This window comes from Octopus sinensis, linkage group LG7, assembly GCF_006345805.1.
Source record: "Octopus sinensis linkage group LG7, ASM634580v1, whole genome shotgun sequence".
Classification (NCBI taxonomy): Eukaryota; Metazoa; Mollusca; class Cephalopoda; order Octopoda; family Octopodidae; genus Octopus; species Octopus sinensis.
The window spans coordinates 19,070,016-19,094,289 of record NC_043003.1 but is presented as its reverse complement, the minus strand read 5'-3'; the positions used below and the strand labels follow the sequence as shown (position 1 = coordinate 19,094,289).

At 34.9% G+C, this 24,274-nt stretch overlaps 1 protein-coding gene and 1 long non-coding RNA gene across 5 annotated transcripts in view; one reads left to right on the top strand and one right to left on the bottom strand.

Annotated features, from left to right (window-relative positions):
• Positions 1-24,274, bottom strand: part of LOC115213815 (C2 domain-containing protein 5) — a 107,716-nt gene that overhangs the window by 30,341 nt on the left and 53,101 nt on the right. For 3 of the 4 annotated variants that reach the window (XM_029782698.2, XM_029782696.2, XM_029782699.2), the window contains 2 exons: positions 15,261-15,287; positions 4,563-4,684 (listed from right to left, as the gene is read on the bottom strand). In XM_029782698.2, the coding sequence (XP_029638558.1) occupies positions 4,563-4,684; positions 15,261-15,287 (149 nt within the window). The remainder of the gene's footprint in view (positions 1-4,562; positions 4,685-15,260; positions 15,288-24,274) is intronic. The other variant, XM_029782697.2, reaches the window with a different exon arrangement.
• Positions 10,362-24,274, top strand: part of LOC115213818 — a 38,696-nt gene continuing 24,783 nt past the window's right edge. The window contains exons 1-2 of the long non-coding RNA XR_003881870.2: positions 10,362-10,540; positions 22,191-22,276. This is a non-coding gene — a long non-coding RNA (uncharacterized LOC115213818). The remainder of the gene's footprint in view (positions 10,541-22,190; positions 22,277-24,274) is intronic.

The following is a 24,274-nucleotide window of genomic DNA, read 5'->3' as shown; positions in this document are numbered from 1 at the left end:
TATGTAGTTCAATGCTCAAACCCTCCTGTTGAGATACTGTAAACAGGATGGGTAACACTAACAGCAACTGATGTCCTGGAAACATCAATATCAGTTTGGTTCATAGCTGTCTGTCGTGATGAGCCTTAGGACTCCTAAGACTGGAGCTTAACCCTTTAGTGTTCGCATTTTTCTGCCAAAATTAACGCTTTTTTACCCACATTGTTTTGAACTAATCATGCATTAATCTTGTAGCTATGAGATTTTGATGAGGTAGCTGTTAATTTTTAAAACGACATTGTAGGGCTGGTGTGAGAGACCAGATCTGGCCAGTTTGAACATAAAACAGGCAGAATACTTTTGGCCGGATATGGCCGGTTTAAATGCTAAAGGGTTAATCCAGTTTCCAAAAATGTATATGCGATTGAGATTAAAACACTCCCTCCTGTACAGGACACTGGTCCATCACAAGGTTAACTTCCCAGTTATTGTTGAAACTTATTTACAACTGAGTGGACTGGAGTAACATGAAATAAAGCATTTTGCTCAAGAACACAACGCACCGCCTGGCTCAAGAATCAAAACTATAATCTTACAATCATGAATGTAATACCCTAACCACTAGGTCATATGGCATCACGTTTTGTTGATAGCATCCTCTGTTAAGGTCACGCCTGGCATGGCCAATTTAGAGAGTTTTACAAGTGAAAACTAGAGTGTAAAATTGATGATTAGGGATGGGAATGATAGTTATGCCATCAATTTTGTTATGAAGATTGTTTATGGTTAAAACCCCATGTTCTACATCAAGGTCCAGTCCTCATTGCAGTGTGGGGGCATGAGTGCTTCAATGACCCTGTGACCTATGCCAGCAGAGGGCAAGCTCTTGGTAGGGCCTCCAACGCTGGACAGTTCAAAGGACAGAAGCCAGGCTAATATGGATACAAACACACATTCAATAAACAGTTATTAATTTATTCTCTGCCATGCTCCGGAAACACTGTAATCAACTGTTTTTGTTACGGGTCTAGAATTATAATCTAGCAGACACAATACAAACAACAACAAAAACAAAAAAATGGGAAAAAAGAAAAGAAAAAGCAAAGTATTACACCTACAATTTTAAAATTTTATGATGATCTTATTTCTTATTTCTTTATTGCCCACAAGGAGCTAAACATACAGGGAACAAACAAGGACAGACAAGGAGATTAAGTCGATTACATCGACCCCAGTGCGTAACTGGTACTTATTTAATCGACCCCGAAAGGATGAAAGGCAAAGTCGACCTTGGCGGAATTTGAACTCAGAACGTAATGGCAGACGAAATACTGCTAAGTATTTCACCCGGTGTGCTAACATTTCTGCCAGTTTGCCGCCATGAGTTACCATCATACAGCAATGCATCTTCTTCCAGGTTTCTTGATTTAGAATTCAAAATTCTAATTCTGGTTTGATTTATCTAGGAGTAACTGCCTCCCTTTTAATAACTGGTCACCAGGGCACACCGCTTGTATGATTTAATAAGTACAAAGAGAAAGAGATGGGAAGAGATCCTTCTCCATTTCTGAGCATTTTTATTGCAAGATAACATTTTGGATGTATTGCTATCCATTCTAGTTTAGAAAGTGAAAACTGTGAGGAAGCCTCACTGAAAATGATTTCAGACGTCCTTAAAATAATTAACTGAAATATTAAAACATTTAAGACATTATTGTTGTTTTGGCTCACATCATCCCTGATTGAGAAAACCAATGACCAAACATGCTTCAGCTGTAACCTGTCTGTCTTTCTTCTCAGATAAAATGTATCTGACTCAACTTTATCAAATGTGTCCTTTTCTTTTCTTGTTAAATGGGAGTGAAATTTGACTGCTATTTCTAACAGACTAAGCAACCACTTTGGAGACTTCCTTATTGGCTCGACTATCTCATCATCGTTTTAATGTCCCCTTTCCATGCTTGCATGGATCAAATGGAATTAGCTGAAGCAGGTTTTCTACAGCTGGATGCTCTTTCTGTCACCAACCATTACCCGTTTTTAAGTAAGGTAATATTTTCCCATGAGCAGACATGTTTTCATAGAAGATTGGAAATGATGGATGTCACTTATTTAACATTAAATATATTGAGTGTGAGTGCTTTAATACCTGTTCTGGACTATGATTCATCTTAAGACATTTTTAATATTTAAAATAAACACTAAAAACAAATCAAAATGTTAACCATAAAAAAAACTTTGTTTTCCAATTTTTCTTATTTTCTGTTATTGACCCTCCTAAGGGATAGCAAAAACATAAAAAACAACATCCTTTTATTTTACATTTACACAGAAGCAGAAATACATTAACATAAAAACAAAACAAACCAAAGAAAACCACTGCTAGAATATTATATTATTAATTAATAATTAACAACCTTGTTATTAATTGGCATTTTTTTATTTTTGGAAAAGTGGCAGAGTCATTACAGAATTCGATAGGATGCATTTGTGATGTCTGCCTCTGCTCATCATATTCTGAGGGTCTGGTAGCCTCACTAGTGCTGGCGGCACAAAGAAAAACCATGTCCAGTAGATACTGTGAGAGGGTTGGCATTAAGAAGGGCATCGAGCCATAGAAAGCATGCCAAGAAAGATAAGGGAGCACAACGCAGTCCTTGGATTCCTTGTATCCTGTTAAATCCTCTAACCTCTCCTAGCATGAAACGTGGACATTAAAAGGGTGGGGTATGCTGTGAGATGTAATCTGATGTAATCTCCAGGGGTACAGACATCCAGCAACAGGACCTCCGTAATGCTATGATGGACCGTGAAGTCTGGCGTAACAGTAAATTCCATTGTCTCAACCACAGTCGAACAATGATGATGAATGATGTGGGATGAGGGGTTAAAAGTATGAGAGAAGGGGAAAGAGCAGGTTTCATGTTGTAGAGAAGCTATACAGATAGTCATATTTAGAAGATGGGGAGAGAATGATCTAGTGGCAGAGATAAATAGCAGTACTCAAAAGGAACCTCATATTACTGACGCATCATCATCATCATCATCCGGTAACATCCATTTTCCATGCTGGCATGGGCTGGACAGTTTGACCAGAGCTCAAAAGCTGGAGAGCGGCACCAGGTTCCAGTCTGATTTGGATTGGTTTCTACAGCTGGATGCCCTTCCTAATGCCAACCACTTCTCAATGTGTGGCCTTTACCCAGAACAATTAAAAGCAGTTGACATTTTCAAGATTTCTACTGGAAATGTAAAGGGCTTTATATTAATACCATAACAAGTCTGACATTGCTGATTCTGCCAGTCAACCACTCTTAATAATAACGATGATCTTTTTTACTACAGGTACAAGGCCTGAAATTTTGTGGGAGGGGATTAGTCGATTACATCAACCTCAGAGCTCAACTAGTACTTATTTTATCAACATGAAAACGATGAAAGGCAAAGTTGACCTCAGCAGAATTTGAACTCAAAATGTAAAGCTGGAAGAAAAGTCACACGGCATTTTGTTTGGCACGCTAACAATTCTGCCAACTTGCCACCTTATAATAATAATAATAATAATAATAATAATAATCACGTGACCGACCAGACCATCAGATGTTGTTACACATCGCTGGTCACAATGCGTTCGCATTGTTTTAGCCTTTGAATGACACCACCCCGCTGGCTAAGCGAGCAGGCCAATAGAAGAAAGAGTGGTGAAAGAGTACAGCAGGGATCACCACCCCCTGCCGGAGCCTTGTGGAGCTATTAGGTGTTTTCGCTCAATAAACACACACAACGCCCGGTCTGGGAATCAAAACCGCGATCCTGCGACCGCGAGTCCGCTGCCCTAACCACTAGGCCATTGCGCCTCCACATAATAATAATAATATAATAATAATAATAATAATAATAATAATAAAAATAATAATAATAATCATCCTTTCTACACAAAGCCTCAAATTTGGAGGAAGGGATTAAGTCGATTACATTGACCCCAGTGAGTAAGTGGTACTTATTTAATTGACTCCAAAAGGATGAAAGACAAAATCGACCATTGTGGAATTTGAACTCAGAACGTAGCGATGGGTGTAATACCACTAAGCATTTTGCCTGGTGTGTTAATGATTCTGCCAGCTCATCATCTTAATATAATAATAATAATAATAATAATTTGCAACAAAGGCACAAGGTCAGAAAACACAGAGGAAAGAAGTGTTGATTATATTGACTCCAGTACCTGACTGATAGTTTATTTTATCCATCATGGAAGGATCTAAGGTAAAGCTGACTTCGGCAAGATTTGACCTCAAAATGTAAAGGACTATAACTAAATAATATGGCATTTTGTCCAATGATCTAACAAATTCCACCAATCAACAAACACAGAGAATTATAAGTAATATAATTATAATTGTTACTAACATTATGTAAGGTTTCAAAATATGTAGAAAAACAAATATAAGCAGAATACAAAAAAGGAGAGAGAGAGAGAGAGAGAGAGAGAGAGAGGAGAGAGAGAGAGAGAGAGAGAGAGAAGAGAGAGAGAGAGAGAGAGAGAGAGAGAGAATTAAAAGACAAAAAACAGCAGGGCTTACCAACATGTCAATGGTTGGCTGTTGTTGCGGCATCCCTGGTTTGTGTCCTGCCGCTCTCCCAGAAATTCCACTCAGGACTCCAGTTCCACTCCCACTCCCACTGCTTCCTGTCAGACTACCCCCTGCGAGTCACAGCAAATCAAGCCAAAATTCAACTTAACTAAAGACAAAATGAAGGCATCAACAAATATAAAACACTAAAAATGAAAGGTTGTCAGGGAGGGGAGATGTGTGTTCGGTGGAAGAGAGGAATACGGAGAGGAGCGAGAAAGAGAAAGAAAGAGAGAGAGAGAGAGAGAGAAAGTATGAAAAAAAAAATAGAGGGGTGTGGAAAAAAAACAAAAAAAAAACAATTCTGAATCAAATTATACTGACCAAAAAAAAAAAATGTATCTTGTATAACATTCAAGAGAGGCAAGCATTTCTAGACATATATTTGCACGTGTGTTAGTGTGTATGCGAGTGTGAGTAAATGTAAATGCGTGAGTGATTGTGTAATTTGTGTGGGTATTTTACATGCATGTCTATATGTGTATGTTTATTTGTGAGTCCACATGTCCATGCATTTATGTATGTATGTATGTGTGCATATGTGTATGTTTATGTATTGGAACGTATTGTGAGACTAACAGCAAAAACTTGGTAACGTTATCAGCAGTTGGCAAATGCATCGGAGGGTGGATGGTTCCGGAAGACAGAAGGCTAAGCCTAACCACTGAAACTATTCAAGTTCAACAGGAAAACAGCAAAAACTTATTATTATTATTATTAATATCATCATCATCGTCATCATCATCAATAGTTTTTTCTTTATTTTAATTTAATTTTTGTTGGGTTTTTTTTTTGTTTTTATCTGTGGAAATAACAAAGTATGAAATATTTTCATTTTACCCAGTAATCACTTTTAGTTACTATCAATTGACGAAATGTTTTTTTTTTTTTTCTCTCTAAAATGACATTTGAGTAATTACAGGAACTGCAGTTCATGTTTGAGAAATAAAGCTAAAATGATGAAATATAAAAAGAAACTTAATGTATTACGGCATATGCACTCATACACACACACACACACACACACATACACAAGAGAGAGAGAGCTTATGTGTATGATCATTGTATTTAGAAGATGAGAGCATTAGCCCATTGGTGTAGTACTTTATTACACTATAATACAATCTCTAGGACTAGGCGTGGCTGTATGGTACGAAGACTGCTTCCAAACCACATGGTTCTGGGTTCAGTCCCGTTGCATGGCACCTTGGGCAAGTGTTTTCTACTATAACCTTGAGCCAACCAAAGACTTGTGAGTGGATTTGGTAGATGGAAACTGAAAGAAGCCCATCATATAAACATATGTGTGTGTATCAGTGTTTGTCCCCAACCACCACTTGAGAACAGGTGTTGGTGTGCTTACATCCTTGTAACTTAGTGGTTCAGCAAAAGAGACCAACAGAATAACTACCAGGCTTAAAATAAAAATAAGTACAGGGGTTGAATTGTATGATTAAAAATTCTTCAAGGCAGTGCCCCAACAAGGCCATAGTCTAATGACTACAAGTAAAGAAGTGAGACAAAATCAGATACAATACAAATTGTTATATGATGCTACACCACATCAGCACAATTCACTTTTTAGGGGTGTAACTCAAGGTAGACATAGGTTTATATGTTCCTATTTGTCAGAGTGATTAAAAGGGATAGGGTTAGTGGAAGGAAGGGCACCCAGCCATGAAACACTGCCTAAGAAAACCTGCACCACCCATGTTAGCCTGGAAAATTGAATGGAACATAACACTTTTGTGCACGTGTGTTGTGTGTGTGTGTGTGTGTATTACATATGAACTACAGGAAAACCTTAAGATTTTAGCTATCATTGCATATGTAAGCTAATTAAAATTAAAATTTAATTAGATATACTGGATGGTCACAAACATATAGAAGTGAAATGATGGTAAAACCTTTGAGTTTACACCATAATAAATTTGTGTATGGAAATCAAACACTGCTAAAATGTCGGTGTGTGTGTGTGTACACAAAGATAGACAGATATGGGGTTAAATCTGCTCTCAGGAAGCTGAACCGCACAAGGAAGCGACAACAAACCGTGACAAGTGGTGATATGCAGTGCTGCAGAAGATTCACCTAAACATGGAAAAACAGATGTAAAATGTGACGGCTAGGATGTATAATATAAAATACATCATGTATTTTAGGCGCAGGAGTGGCTGTGTGGTAAGTAGCTTGCTTACCAACCACATGGTTCCGGGTTCAGTCCCACTGTGTGGCACCTTGGGCAAGTGTCTTCTGCTATAGCCTCGGGCCGACCAATGCCTTGTGAGTGGATTTGGTAGACGGAAACTGAAAGAAGCCTGTCGTATATATATATATATGTGTGTGTGTGTGTGTGTGTGTGCATGTTCGTGTGTCTGTGTTTGTCCCCCTAACATTGCTTGACAACCGACGCTGGTGTGTTTACGTCCCCGTCACTTAGCGGTTTGGCAAAAGAGACCGATAGAATAAGTACTGGGCTTACAAAGAATAAGTCCCGGGGTCGGTTTGCTCGACTAAAGGCGGTGCTCCAGCATGGCTGCAGTCAAATGACTGAAACAAGTAAAAGAGTAAAAGAGGGAGTAAAAGAGTATGTATCTTGCCTACTAAGCTCCTCTTAAATAAAACCTCTGCTCTCCTCCTTTTTCTTAGTTCCCCTCATATCTAACACTCAACCTCTCCCCTCTACCACTGTATTACACCATCTGTGTAGCAAGGGATGATGCCGGATCTACTTGTATCCAATCTCACACTCTTTTCATCATAATCAGCCTTTTTATTTCTACCTCTCCTCTCTAACATGAACACTTGTGCACTGTTCATATTCAATGTCCAGCATATTCTCTACCATGCTACTAGCCATCACACTCTTTCTCTCCCCATTCTCTTATCTTTATTGATATCCTTCATTTCTCTCTCTCTCTCACACACACACACACACACACACACTACACCTTCACTAATTGTTAATATGCATCACTTTTCCTAACTTCCATTATCCTGTCTCCTTCTTACCACCCCCTCTTCACACATCATGCCATTCATGTTTTTCTACACAATCTCATTACCAAAAACCAGCATATAGCTGCCAATCACTGGTAAATCTGGTAAATCAGAGGATTTACCAATCACTGTACCTATGGCCTTTTTAGGGCTTCCAAGACTGGTGAGAGGAAAACCAGAAGTTATTCTAAAACCAAAGATATGGCTCAATTTCTTCAAATACAATGGACTTTACTAAACCACTTTCAAGGGCCAGGAGGTGGTGCTAAACTGGATGACAGCTTAACACTTTAGGATTTAAACTGACCATATCAAGCCCAAATATTGTATCTGTTTTATTTTCAAACTGCCACATTTGGTCTCTCACACCTACCCTACAATGTCATTCTAAGAATAAACAATCAGATCATCAAAATCACATAACTATGAAATAATACATAAGTTCAAAACAGTATGAATAAATAAGCATTACATTTGACCGAGTAATGGGTTAAATCTATCACCCATGAACAAGTATGGTCCGTCTCATGGGCTTCTATACAGTTTCCTTTTATCAAATTTTGTTAGTGAGCTATGACTGACATAATACTATGGCAGAAGACACTTGCCTGATTAAAATCCTATTGGTATCTATTTTAATGATCCCAGGAGCATGAAATGCCAAAATTATCCTGGCAAGAATTTTCAGCTCAAAATGTAAAGGTATTGACTGTTTCTCTATTATTTCTACCCTTGTACAATGTAAACATAAAGACTATAGGTAAAAGACCCATGCTCAAGATGTCAGGGATTAAAGCAGGTACAAGATTTTGAAGTGAACTTAAACATTTTGCTAAGCTACACACACACACACACAGAGTGTACATGCAATTCCTATACTAGCTTTTGCACAGTACCAAATGTTGGTCACTTACATGTGTATGTGACCAAGCATTTTATGCATGTACATATTTTTACATGAAGAAATCTGCGTTTGAATAATTAGGAACACTCATCTTAAGATAAACATGAACAAATATAAAAGCTAAAACTAAAAGAAAAAAAAAAGAAAAATATTTATATAAAAAATAGATTAAAATATTGCAAATCTGCTGATTAGCAACATCAAAGGTATATTATCAGATGTAAACTAATAAAACTTCTACAAAGGAGACTAATTTTCTCTCTCTGGCAATTCGGTTTGTTACCTGTATCTATATGAAATGAAATTCAAATCTTTCTAAATTATATAACATGAAGAGTATCTTTATATATAAAAGTGAAATTGTGTGTCTGTCTCCTACGATTTAGATTCCTAACTACTCCCACATTTTGCGGTGCAGTGTAACCAAAAGCAGGTATCTTATAGTCGTGGTTCATATCGAGCCCTTCTGGGTATTAGCGTGCGTCTACGATGAGTCTACGATTTAAAAAAAAATTTACCATCATTTTTCCCCATTTTTAATGCATTTTTTTGCTATTATATAAGGGAAGTAACTCTCTAAAAATGTATTATTAAATCTCAGAACGTAAAAAGCTACAGTAACACCCCCCTTTGTGGTTAGCCATATTGAGATGGCTATTATACTTTACATCTCTAAAAATGCTTATATAGTTATTTCCCTTACAAACCCTAGTAACGCCGGGCGATACTGCTAGTTTATTACTAAGTGTTAACTAACATTTTGAGAAATATTTGGAAGAGTATCCACCATAAATACATGAAACATTTGATGTACAGCTGAGGTTTATAATCTGTCAATGGATTGTGTATGTGTGAGAGAAAGAGAGAGAGAGAGAGAGAAGAATGAAATCTTATCAATTTTAAATGAATTCATGTTCTAGATAAGTAACTATTCTCATAACTGCCATAGTTATAGCATGGAATCACAGTTGTTTTTGTTTTAATTGCTATCACAAAGCTCCGCTACGAACATAACCGCCAAGCTACTCTGACACCCAGTATCCAATTTCACTTTATACAATGACTGACACGAGAAGAAAATAATAATAATAATAATAAAAATAACAACCAAACTCAAAAGCAATAAGAAGAACAAAAAAAACAATTTGCAGTGAGATTACTACGCATATAAGTGTATTTAATTTTAATGCATGCATGCATGTACATATAATATATATATATATATATTACGTACATACACACATACATAGAGGTATATCTTCCAAGATAACGATTATGGTACAACTGTTGATTACTAAAGAAGAGACATAAGGCAACTAAGCACATAGCTTCTTAAGACCAATGGAAAGCAACCACTTCTCTACAAACAGCAATAACAATAGTAATTTCTAAAATAGGAACAAGGATAGAAATTCAGGGGATGGAAACAGACAATTATATCAGTCCGAGTATTTGACCAGTACCATATATATATATATATATATATATGTATATATATATAATATTTTTTTATAATTATACTCATAATAACAAAAAAAATATTGTTTAAGTTTACCGATAATGGTCCTTTTAACATGCCGAATACTACTTGGTGGAATAATTAATTACTAATTAATTAATTTTACCCTTTATTATTATTATTATTATATATATATATATATATATACATATACATATTCATCACCCTTGGAAGGATGGGAGGTAAAATTGCGGTCTTCAGCTGTATTTGCCTATGAAGCACAGGATTGATGTTTTGGGATGTTTAGTTTAGTTTTTTTTTTATATGGTACTTAATATTTTAGTATAAGAGATTGTGGGAGAAGGAAATGGTGGCGAAAGTGAAATTTAAAAAAAAAAATTTAAAAAAGAAGAACTAAAGGTGTAAATGAAAATTGCATTTAGAGAGAACATCATAACTACATTGAAAGCTTTTGAATGCTATCAGGCTATCTCAGAGCACACCGTTTTTCACAATTCATTGTCAAAAGAAATCATGAAAATGTAAACAGGAAGAAAAAAAAAGGTAAGAAAATTACCTTTTGTTTCTTTGTTAATTGATTATAGCTAGAATAGAGTAGCGGAGGAGGACAGGATAGAGAGCAATTGAAGACAACTACTATGAGACAATGGGGTTACTCGGCCATAGGTCTTCAAGCAATACATATTTGCTTTGCTCATAGAGAAGTGTTATGCTGTTTCTTTTACACACACACACACACGTGTGTGTGTGTAAAAGAAACAGCATAACACTTTTGTGTGTGTGTGTGTGTATTATTTGATGGCATAAAAGACACATGGACATAGTTAGATGGACTTCAGTTTCCAAAGTGCATATTCAAGAGAAAAGTTTGTAGTACATTAAAGTATGTAATATTAGTTTATGGGAAGCTCAACTTTGCACAGAGAATAATTTTTCTTAGACATTTCTTGGAAAAATGAAGTGCGTCTTACATGCCATCAAACATGATGTGTATGTGAATGTATATATATATATATATATATATATATATATATATATATATATATACATACACCGGAGTAAACACATAAATGTGAAACAAGGTGGTAAAAAGATTACTCATATACAACGAGATGAGAACAAATATCCGTCAAATGTAAATAATGTATGTAATTCCTCATCTCTTAAATACAGAACTGTATTCAATTATTTTATGTCCACTTTTAGGGAAGTTTACTGAGGCAGTTTCTTCTCTCTAGTGTATCTCCTTTGCCCTTGTAGCAGTTGACAATGTGGCTATATTAGACATTGACTATTAGCTCTTCTTGTGCAAATGACTGTGTTCTATCTTTCACTTGTTTTACACACTGCACTGTGGCCATGCTGGGGTACTGCTTCAAAGTATTTAGTCAAACAAATTCACCCCAGTACTTGGTTTTTAAGTCTGATACTTATTCTACCAGTCTCTTTTGCTGAACCGCTAAGTTACAGGGATGTAAATAAAGCAACACCTGTCATCAAGCAGTGTGGTGAGGAAAAAAAAACACACAATGGGCTTCCACAGTCCACAACAACCAAATTCATTCACAAAGCATTTGTTAGCTCAAAGCTGTAGTAAAAAACACTTGCCCAAGGTGCTGTGCAGTGGGACTGAACCTGAAATCACATGGTTGCAAAACAAGCTTCTTAACCACACAGCTATGCTTTACAACAGTGGTTTTTATCTCAGTGACTATTTGTCATGGACTATGCTGCTTTATTCTTTTACTTGTTTCAGTCATTTGACTGTGGTCATGCTGGAGCATCGCCTTTAGTTGAGCAAATCGACCCCAGGACTTATTCTTTGGATGCCTAGTACTTATTCTATTGGTCTCTTTTGCCAAACCACTAAGTTATGGGAACGTAAACACACCAGCATCGGTTGTCATATATACATATATACGATGAGCTTCTTTCAGTTTCCGTCTACCAAATCCACTCACAAGGCTTTGGTTGGCCTGAGGCTATAGTAGAAGACACTTTGCCCAAGGTGCCACGCAGTGGGACTGAACCTGGAACCATGTGGTTGGTAAGCAAGCTACTTACCACACAGCCACTCCTACACCTATGCTTTCTTTGCTTTCATATCCTCAGTCATACCTGCTACCTTACTATTGTCAATTTGGATAGCTGGTCTCCCTATTGAGTCAACATTGTTTAGACTGGTGGTTCTCAACCAAGTTTCACCTGATCCTTTGGGGTCCACAGGGATTTTATTTTTGAAATTTATGAGCAATAAATTGCTTATACTTCTCCAAAACACCAAATATTTTAATCTTTTTTTTAATACAGTTCCTAATTATATTTAATTATAAAAACGTAATTTTTAAAATAATGAATGGCTAGGAGGTCCATCCCAGTAAATTAGGGATCAAAAGGGTCCCACAGGTAAAAAATGGTCGAGAAATAATGTGTTACAGGGATGTAAATAAAGCAACACCTGTCATCAAGCAGTGTGGTGACGAAAAAAAAACACACACACAATGGGCTTTCACAGTTTCCAAATTCATTCACAAAGCATTTGTTAGCTCAAAGCTATAGTAAAAAACACTTGCCCAAGGTGCTGTGCAGTGGGACCGAACCTGAAATCACACAGTTGCAAAGCAAGCTTCTTAACAAAAGAAGCTTAACCAAAGCAAGCTTCTCAGTTCTATCCATTCTCTTCATTCAACCTCTCATAAAAGCAGGTTTCCAATTTTTAATGATTCAAATATCCGAAACAAATTTGACTCAAATCAATTAAAGTTACAAAAGATAGAAATAAAAAAAGAAATTAGTTCCTCAAGAATGATGACAGAGAATCAGTGAGAGGTGGGTAATCTGAATGGCATCATTAAAGGGGGAGGGTGTTAATTCATTCATATGGAAGGGCAGTAAGAGTATAAAATTGTGTGTGTGCATGTGTGTACCAGAATAATTTTACTCTATAGTCATCATCACCATCATCACTTTAACATCTACTTTTTCATGCTTGATGGGTCAAGTGGAATTTGATGAGGCAGATTTTCTATGATTGGATGCCTTTCCTGTTGCCAAACCCAACTGGTTTCCAAGCAAGGTAATATTTCCAAATGGCTGGACATGTTTACAGGAAAGATTGAAAACAATAACAGTCATTTAAAAACTATCATGTAATGTTGAGTTAAGGACACACACACACACGATGGGCTTCTTTGAGGTTTAGGGGTTTCTAGCTTATAGAGGCTTTGTTGCATACATACATTCTTATACTTTATTACATAATCTTTCTGTTGTAGCCTCTCCTATTAATGGTATTTAACCACACAGACAATATTCTATTCTATACTCTAACCATGTTGCTTGAGATATACCAACACATTGTAGATTATTTCATATCTTTATATATAAAAGTGAAGTTGTGTGTCTGTCTCCTACGATTTAGATTCCTAACTACTCCCACATTTGGCCATATGCCAGATTAGATATGAAGATAAGTTTCCAGAAAGCTAATAAGGACTCAAAATTGTAACAGAAAATTAATTATTTTTTTATAAAGCTTAAACTTTATTTATATATATATATATATAATATATATATATATATATATGGTTGTGATTTTTTGACAATGATGATTGTTATAAAGAGCAACAGCAGCATAAGAGAAATGAATTAGCAATTATCTTTAGCCACAAATGGAAACGGCATTGCAGGCTCAATTTAGCAAGGACCTACCTCCTGCGCTAGGCACTTTACACAAAAAACAAAAAAAATACTCATGAAGATGATGAAGAGGAAAAATGAAAATGTTTTTTTTTATACTTTTGTATGTAACTAAAATACGGAAATTTAAACAAATATTTTCATTTGATGAGTTAACCCTTTTGATACAAAGCCAACCAAGATCACCCTTGGTTCTATGATATAAACTTGCTTTTTACAGTGATCCAAATTAAAACCTTCCCTCCCTCGAAATTTCATGTCAGTTTATGTTTCAAACACCAGTTTAATAATGACAAAATTAGTTTACTAAATTCTTCATTATTTTTTAAATTAATTGAAACAAAAGCACTGTATTTAAACAGAAATATGGTAACAGAAGGGTTGAAGACATTTTTAAAAATAGAAATTGAATAATTTGTCAAAAACAGGAAAAGTAATTAAAAATTTCTGGTCTAATAACCTTATATAACATGTATCTTTGTTCAACACATTTTGATCAGACTGTGACAAGAGACAGCCTTCAGTTACCCTGTTCTTATTTAGATATACATATAAAGCATATACATACACATTTGAGTGTATAAGTTTATGGCTGTAATTTTGCATTTCATAGAAATGTAGATATATTCATGTGTTCATGTATGTATGTATGTATGTATAATATTATTTATGCATATACAGGGTTCCAAAGGTAATCATTTCTATGCATTTAAATGCTTTCTTAAATAAACATACACTTCATTTTAATGGCTCTGAAGAAGCTATAAGATGATGCACAAACACTCATCTCTGAGTGAATTTTCACAATAGAAACAGCTGTAAGCTAGTTAAGTTGTTTACATAATTCAGGTTCCTTTGTCATTCAATAATCAACACACACACACACACACACATATATATATAGCCTTACGGTTTCACTGCTATAAAAACGCAATAACCCAAAGTAATTGTGTGTACACAGACCTTTGCCACACAATTTGGGAAATCGATCTTATGAGCCTTTGGTTTGAGAAAGGTCCTTGATCATTTTTTTCATGTGTGTGTGTGTATAATTGCATACCAGCCACAAGACATAGCTATATGTATAATAAGGCAATCAAAGAATGGAGGAATCAAAATATGGTGTTGAACACAGAAACAAATATGAAATATGAGGTCAATAAGCAATAACGGCTCCATAATCCGGAAACTTCATATTGTGTTAGAAACAACGCATTTCAGAAAATTAACTTACAAAAGCAGAAAAATATTTTCATTTTCTTCTTCTTCTGACCATTAAAAAAAAAAAATGAAAAATGAAACAACGAACAACAGTGAAACAAAATAAACTTTCTAGACTGAGTAAGAGAACTTGGGTTGTATAGCAACAGATAAGAAACATAGTCGACTGGTTTCACAATGAAGCAGGAGTTTTTTTTGCAAGAAGGGTGGTTTCAGCTTTACTTAATGCATCTGGTGACAAGAATATTTTGCACTAAACAACAACACCCTATGTACGTACGAACAGAACAACACTGACTAGAGACAAGACTACCCATAAATAGCAGTTGGTACCACAGCTCACCTGGAGGAGGCGGGCCTGGAGAAACTTCTGAAAAATAAGTTAATACAAGATCATTGTTGAAGTTGTTGTTTCTGTTGTCGGTTGTTTGTTTTTTTTAAATCGTTAAAAAAGCTGACAAAGTCAAATCTCGTGGAGTGGGTCTAAATGTGTTGGTGAAGATTTGAATGAAACCAAAAATAAAGTTATGTATATATGTGAAAGACAAAATAAAATGAATTATAAAATAAAAGTATTTCTTCTTAAATTTGCATGGGTGCATGTTTGTGAATGTATGCACATCTATATCTCTGTGTGTGTGTGTGTATATGTAAAGGAACAGGGATGAGGAAGGGGAGGGCCATCGAATAGGGAAAATAAAGGGTCTAAGATAAAATAGCATGCAATCTCTTGCAGAAATAATAATAATAATAATAATAATAATAATATAATAATAATAATAACAACAACAATAATAATAATAATCTTTTTTAGCTGAAAAAGAATATTAATTTTATGCAATAAAGGCTAAATGTAAATAAGATATACAACCAGTTGTTTAAACAATTATATATTAATTGCCTAAAAATACAAATTTATAGAATGGGGGTGGGAAAAATACATACCCACATACACACACACAGACACACGAGTGAGAAAAATTATAAAGAACACAAAAACAAGCAAAAATTTCAATTATTCATAAAACAAACTTATTAGAACAACTAAAAATAATAATATACCTCAGAGAAATACACATGCAACACTAGTATTAAAAATTTTAGAAGAGACATCTGAGGAAAAATTAAGGAATTAAGGAGATGTAAAGACTACAGTGTTAAAGTGCTGTACTAACTACATCTGTTCAAACTAAGATAAAGCTTTTTGCTTTGTGCTTTTTAACAAGACATATGACTATTGCAAAACTGGAGTCTGTCTGGCTAACAAACAGGTACCAGTTATTCAAGTGGTTTGAGGTAATGGGGAATTCGACTTTAAATGAATTGCTAAACCAATGCACAAGTTTTCAAATTGAAACACACACACACAAAACTTGCTAGCTTTGAAAAAAATGGCAGTCAGTTTAGACAGCCCCTTCATGTTCCCCCTTCCAGGTAATGGCTTGAGATCTTACTGGTTTGATGAGCCCCCTCTGCCACACTGGCTCCTGGCAGAGGGATGTAATTTATATTCATACTCAAGAGCCATTAAGTTGATTACACTGACCTCAGTGCTCAACTGGTACTTATTTTATCAAACCTGAAGGGATGAAAGCAAAGTTGACCCCACCAGAATTTGAATTTAGAACGTAAAGATGGACAAAATACCTATTTCTTTACTACCCACAAGGGGCTACACACAGAGGGGACAAAGAAGGACAGACAAACAGATTAAGTCGATTATATTGACTCCAGTGCGTAACTGGTACTTATTTAATCGACCCTGAAAGGATGAAAGGTAAAGTCAACCTCGGCGGAATTTGAACTCAGAACGTAATGGCAGACGAAATACTGCTAAGCATTTTGCCCGGCGTGCTAACATTTCTGCCAGTTCACCATCAATAGATGATTTGCATATTCGTTCCTAATACATACCTGCAGATTCAAGCAGGAATATGCTAATCGTTGTTGCGTTTCATGGTAGGAGAACAACTCCTTTCAAATGATTGTGTGCTCATAATACACTTGATTCTTTAATATAAAGGGAGTCTGGGACATCCAGTGTTTTGACATTATTGTGTCTTATCAGCCAAAGACACTCTGGACTAATAAATCTAACAAGATCTTGTGGCTCTAGTAACTTCAGTGAGCAAATTATTTACTGATATCACTGTTCACCATGCACACGATTTGTCAAGACAACTGCTATAGATATACACCGGGGGAATATAGTTCAAAAGGAAAACTTAATTCAGATTAATAAATGAAGAATGCTAGTTACATTATTACAATAACATTATTTTGCAGTGAAAGAGGCCAGAATAACATGTTCTAAGTTCAACTCAAGACAGGTTTCAAATAATCAGACAGCTAATCCTGAATAAGACTCTACCACAGCCACAAGGCATGAATTTTTTTCCTAAATTGTCAGCAAACATTTATGGTACATGATCTTTCATGAACTCATTGAAAAAATTCCACAGCTCATGGCTAACCTCTGATTTGTAGAGCATTTTATTATTATTATTATTATTATTATTAAAAAAATTTTTTTATCTTGAGCCCTTGGACTCATGAGGCCAGTTACCCAGCTTTCATGGCTTGTTAAGTGACTGATACACAACATTCACCCTGAACAGGATACAAAAGCTGGTTTCAGATCTTGTCACAAGGCCAGCAATTTTGGAGAAGGGGTTAAGTTGATTAAACTGACCCCAGTGATCAACTGGTACTTATTTTATTGATCCTGAAAGGATGAAAGGCAAAGTTAACCTCAGAAGAATATGAACTCAGAATTTAGAGATGGACAAAATGCCACTAATCATTTTGTCTGATGTGCTAATGATAATGTCAGCTTACTGCCTTTTCAAGGCCAGTAATATTGAGAAGAGGGGACAATCAATTATTTGACTAAGAGACGAAAGGCAAAGTTGATCTCATGAGGATTTGAACCGGGAACATAAAGAACCAGAAGAAATGCCACTAAGCATTTTGTCTGAGATCCCAATATTTCTGCCAGCTTGACATCTTCTTCAAGAGTATAAAATAGACATAAAACTGTTAAGAATAGCTAATAACTATTAGCATTACACTATATCAAGCTAGTAACAGTAGATGGTTCATAGCTGTGATATTTCAAATTTTAATGCAAACTCTACTGTTTCTGAATTCAATTGTTGTCAGAGATAACCTTTGTGGTATATTCCAGTGGGAATCTCTAAAACCTCAAAGCAAATATATTCTAAATGGATCGACTGATTACAGTCGCTTTGACAAGCATAGTTTTGAAACTAAGGAAGACAGCAACTTACATCGGTACACCAAAAATCATCAAAAACATATAATGTGTGTGTGACTGATGACCTTCAAGAAGACAAACTGAAGTAAAATACTAGCAAAACTTAAAAATGCCAGAGATTTGTGAGAAACTTCTGTCATATGAAAATAAGAAGGATTTGTAAAAATAATTGAAAATTATAATTGAAGATTATAAATAAATAATGTAAAGAAAATAAGTAGATTTAAAAACACTAAAAAGACAAAATACAATAATACATTTTTGTTGTTATTTCTTTTCATGACAACAAATAAGAACAATCATATTGATTTTTTTTTGTTTTGATGATGATTGACAAAATTTTGAGCATCCCTAAGTGCAGAAAGAGAAAAACACTGGCTTAAAGTGGGAATAAAACATTAAGCTTTCAGAAAAATTAAAAGAAAGAACCCATGCAACAATCAACAAACCAAAAGTATTGAATGGGAAAAATGAATTATTTAAAAAAAAAAAAAAAAACTTCTATAAAACGTATTGTTGACATATCATGAAATACATTCCTGGAATCTCATTCAAATCGAACTCTTAAGTACACTATTTCAACAGCATTAATTTAAAATAATTAATACCAAATAATAATAATAATGGTTTAAAATTTTGGTACAGGGCCAACAGTTTTTGAGAGGAGGGAGTAAGTTGATTACATCACCCTCGGTACTTGACTGGTACTTCTTTTATCAACCCCGAAAAGATGAAAGGCAATGTTGACTTAGGTGGAAAAATATTAATAATAATAGTAATGATTTCATATTTTTGACACAGGGGCAGCTTGGAGGAGGGGAGATTAAGTTGATTACACCAGCCCCAGTGTGTAACTGGTACTTATTTAATTGACCCCGAAAGGATGAAAGGCCAAGTCGACCTCGGCAGAATTTGAACTCAGAACGTAAAGGCAGACAAAATACCGCTAAGCTTTTCGTTCAGCGCGCTAACAATTCTGCCTTGATAATAATAATAATAATAATGATAATCCTTTCTACTATAGGCACAAGGCCTGAAATTTGCTGGGAGGGGGTTAGAAGATCACATTGACTCCAGTGCGTAACTGGTACTTACTTTATTAACCTTGAAAAGATGAAAGGCAAAGTCAACCTCGGTGGAATTTGAACTCAAAACCCGAAGACAGACGAAATGCCATTAAGCATTTCGCGCAGTGTGCTAACAATTCTGCCAGTTCACCGCCCAACAATAATAATGATGATAATAATGATTTCAAATTCCGGCACAAAGCCAGCAGTTTTTGATGACTGTGAAGTCAATTCTATCGACTCCAATACCTGACTGGTACTTATTTTATAGACCACAAAATGATGATGGGTGAAGATAACCTTGGCACATAAAGACAGATGAAATGTTACTAAGCATTTTGTCTGGCCACCTTAATAAGAATGATGATGATAGTAATAATAATAATAATAAAGACAGAGGGCAAGAAAGTTGGGAAGTATCAAGACCTAGCATTGGAAATGGAACGAATCCAGAGAGCCTCAAAAGTTGAGTGTGGTACCTATTGTGATTGGTGCACTTGGGACCATCTGAAAGAGGGCAATATTCTGGCATCAAAAGCCACGGACACCAAACTTCATATGAAGTATTCAGCTGGCAACAATACTTGGAACAACTCATGTGTTGAGAAAAGTGTTGCATTTCTAAGCTGCAGGAAGAAGCTAGGACATGACATAGACAAATCAGAAGTTAAGTGAATAATAATAATAATTATTATTTTTATTATCATTATTATTATTTATCAAGCAGGACACCTTTTTTCTTTATTTCAATGAATTATTCAACAAGCTACTTTGGCAATGACTCAATTTTCCCAACAAAATTATATATATATATATATATATATATATATATCATCATCATCGTTTAACGTCCGTTTTCCGTGCTAGCACGATATATATATATATATATACATATATATACATACGTACATACAAATCAATATCCATACATGAAATTCTTTACAAGATGTGTTTAGTTTTAGTTAGTTTATCTATTATAGTAAAGAAGTATCAAAAAACCCAGTATGCTTGCAGTTCGAAAAAAAAATCAAGATATCTGATTAAAGAAAGCTAATTTCCTTTAAAACATCAATTTATATCCTGATAAATACAAACACTAATTACCATTTTATAAAAATGGTATAGATAATCCTAAATGCTGATCTATGTTTTCTCTCCAATAGAAATCAAATCCATAAATACTGTTATGAACAACAGTGAAGCATGCAAAATAATTATGATAAATTTGTGGAAAACCATGCAATTATAAGAGTGTGTTGAGGATGTGGTGTATAAAAATACATGCTGGGTGTGTAATTATTACTTTTTTAAAAAAATTTTTGTAATGTGCAATTAACGTGGTGACCTCTTTGAAATGCAATACCAAATTAATTAAAACAACAAAAAACACTGGGTAAAACTGGAAACAAGGTGATATTTCACGAAAATTAACAAGAATGAGTATATATTGTGGTCAGACATATACACAGACTCACACATACACACAAACAGACAAAAGAAAGCTAAAAACAATGCATTTCTTAACTATAAGGCAAAAGTGCAGTTTAGTTTGTTAAACATGACAATCTCAGCCAAATTTGAAATAGTCCTCAAGGGTTTATCCATAAAAACATCACTTACCTTGTAACTCACCACATGCTAATCCACACTACTCTTAAATAACGTATCTAACTTTGTATATTTTTTTTGGAATATAATTCTTTCCTCCTATCAATGGGGTTGGCTTTTGTTTTGTTTTTTTTGTTTTGGTTTTATATTTGAATTTAAAACCAAAAAAAAAATAATTATGTTTCATAATTACGTTAGTGGGTAGTGTCTGTTTTGGGAAATATTTTTGCTTTTTATCTTAAGAAGTTTAAATGCTAAATTTCGTTTACTGTTGAGTAAGGATGAAACTGAGCTGGGGATAACAAATTGAATGACTCAAACAAGGGGTGCTCAAGGCTGTGTTCAATTGCTTCTCATCCTTATTTAACCAACCACTTAATAGTTACCCATTTTATTACTTCAGTGGATGACAATAAGGTTAAGCCTTGCAGCTTCTGATCTCATGGTCAAGAGTTCAACACTTGCTACAGCCACTGAATAATATATTACTGGGGAGAGCAAAAAAGCAGCTTGATTCCGTCCACTTGGTTAACAATATAACTTCAGTTTCATGATTAAATGGTCATCTAATTGTCAAATAATACACTGCAACAATATATAAATGCCCAACTTTTCCAAAATCTATCTATCTTATACCAGTATAAGAAAACTAGACACTGAAGAAGCTACATCTCCAAACCACCAAATATAGAGATATACATTGGGAACCAATAAAGAATCCTTAAAAAGATTAATAAAATAATTGTTTCAAGAAATTTTCCTTTGATTTCAATAATTAGGTTCACAAAAATCAATGACTTCTTGGTGACTGGTCTAAATACTTATTACCTCCACCTTAGCGAAGGTGGAGGCATTGTTTTCAGTTGTGTTTGTTTGTTTGTCTGTGGACAAGATGTCTGGATGGATTCGGATGAAACTTTCAGGGATGTTTGGCCTCATGACTAGCATGAACTGATTAGATTTTGGGATCAATCAGGTACTGAACAAGAATTCTGGATTATTTTTCCAATTTTTTTTACTTAATTTTTGAGAGCAGTCAAGTTTATTTCAGATATTCTCTTTTTAAAAATCCCATCTGGCTAATCATTGAGAGGACGTAGGTGTTGCCTTGCCGGAGGTTTGCACTCTCTGGGTGCTCTTGTTATCATTTGACTTTTAGTTTACATCAGTCACAAGAGAACAGACAAATCAAGAGCAAATAAAGTATGAAATCTAAAGGATATGCTATATCTACAGGGTCATTACTTTACTGTCTTCAAAGCTTATCAAATTTGAAGAAATATAATGTCATTTATATTATAAAAGTGTTTATGTTGTATAGGTTGGCAGTGCCTGGGCTGTTTCCAGAAGCAAATGATTGGCCCCAAGTACAGTTACTACCTCTCCACTTATTGATATACTGTAAAGGTAAGTCAATCTGTTTGTAGCATCCATAGAGCAGCAAGAGATACCAGATATTAGTTAAATATAACCATACACATCTGTCTTAGGGCCCCTCCATCTGGATTTTCAGTAGGAGTTTATTTACTACCTTAACCTTTTTTTTTAATGTTCAATAAATCATTCCACAAAGCAGCTGTGTTAAATAACTCTGGTTCACTTTGTGCAAACAGAATTAACCAATCAAACAATGTGAGAGTGGTCCATCAGTGTGCATCTCAGACCCACTCAACTTCATCTTGTTCCAAGCCCATGTTTTTCAATGTTTAGCACTATATAGTGCTGAGTAGTGGCAGTCATGCCAAGTCATGTTTGTTTCATCATCCAGACTACACCACAATTATTCAACATTCCGGTGGTTATTGCAGCAAACACAATTAACCCTTTAGCATTTAAATTAATATGTCATAAGTAATCCTTATTCATTTACATTAAAAAAAAATTAATCTGGTATTATCTTGTAGCTTCAAGATTTGAAAGATGTAATTGTGTATTTTTAGAATTACATTGCAGGGTAGGTGTGAGATACTGGTTCTGGCCAGTTTGAGCATAAAATGAGTAGAATATTCGGGCCGGATATAACCGGTTTAAACACTAAAGGGATAAGGTGGCTTCATTTGGTGCTCAACAGACTATTTGCACTTAAAAATGCTCAGCAGCCAGTGTAGCACTTGGACCATTGATATCGTTATTAATGCTGCACAACTTTTTTGTCAGAAGCATATGTAATATCAACAAAGACTACAGGGACAATACTAATGCAGTTCCTAATAAGCTAAATTCAAAATCCTATGTATTAATGTCACTAAGACAAGCTACTGTAAAACCCCAAAAGTATTTTTTAAAATTCTCTGAGAAAATTCCATTTTGGTTTATTTTGTAGGTTGACTTTAGAAGGGAAGAGAGAATAAAAAAAAGCAATAATCTCTCTAACGTATTTAGTCGAGCAATTAGTATTATTCTGTTAATGATTTGATTTTCTGGTTGTTTTGATTTTTAAAAATCTTTTTTCCTCATTTTATTTCTTATTTATTTTGATTTTTGTTTTTTAATTTGAATGATTCCATAATGTAGAATATTGAAATTAAAATAACAAATATAAAAAAAAGTGATGGAATTATTTAAGATGCTATCCAAAACAAATTAGTTGAAATACTAACTCAGTTGTTTTTATATATTTAACCAATAACAACAATAGTATAAGTGATGGACACAAACCTGGTCAAGTTTGCCTTGCAATTATGAGGTTCCAGGTTCAACCCTACTCTATGGCATCTTGGATGATTTGTCTCTTATTATAGCCACAAATCAACATAAGTATTGTGAGTGAAATTTGGGTAGACAGAAACTGTACTGAAGCCTGCGGGATAGACTGACATGTAATTCTAAGGTCCTGTCAACTCACATATTGCATCATGCCAATTCTCCCAGAGAATCAAGAGTACATTGTCTGTGGAATACTCAGCCACCTACATTAAAATTCAGTGAGTAAGTTGCTCCACTGACTGAATAATTGGAGCATTCATCATTGATTGCCATTTTCCATGTTCACATGGGTCACACTGAATTTGTTGAGGCAGTTTTACTATGGATGATGCTCTTCCTGTTGCCAACCCTCACTTATTTCTAAGCAAAGTAATATTTCTCCCTGAATCATCATCATCATCCCGTTTCTTTTTTGTAGATATTTTCAGGTTGACAGTGTTTTACTAAGGATGTGTGCAGTACCCACAAGAAGAACTTTTTGTAGGTCTGATACAATAGGGTTTCCTATTATTACTATTGTTATTATTAGTAGCAGTACTAATAATAGTAGTAACAGTAAAACCCTTGTGACCAACAAAAGAAACCATCATTATTAATATTGAGGAAAAAAGAAGCAAAAATTAAAACAAATGTGATCAAATGGTTTGGTTAAATTAGCCAAAAGAAAAAAAAAAAAGAAAATCTCATTTCTTCCTTGTT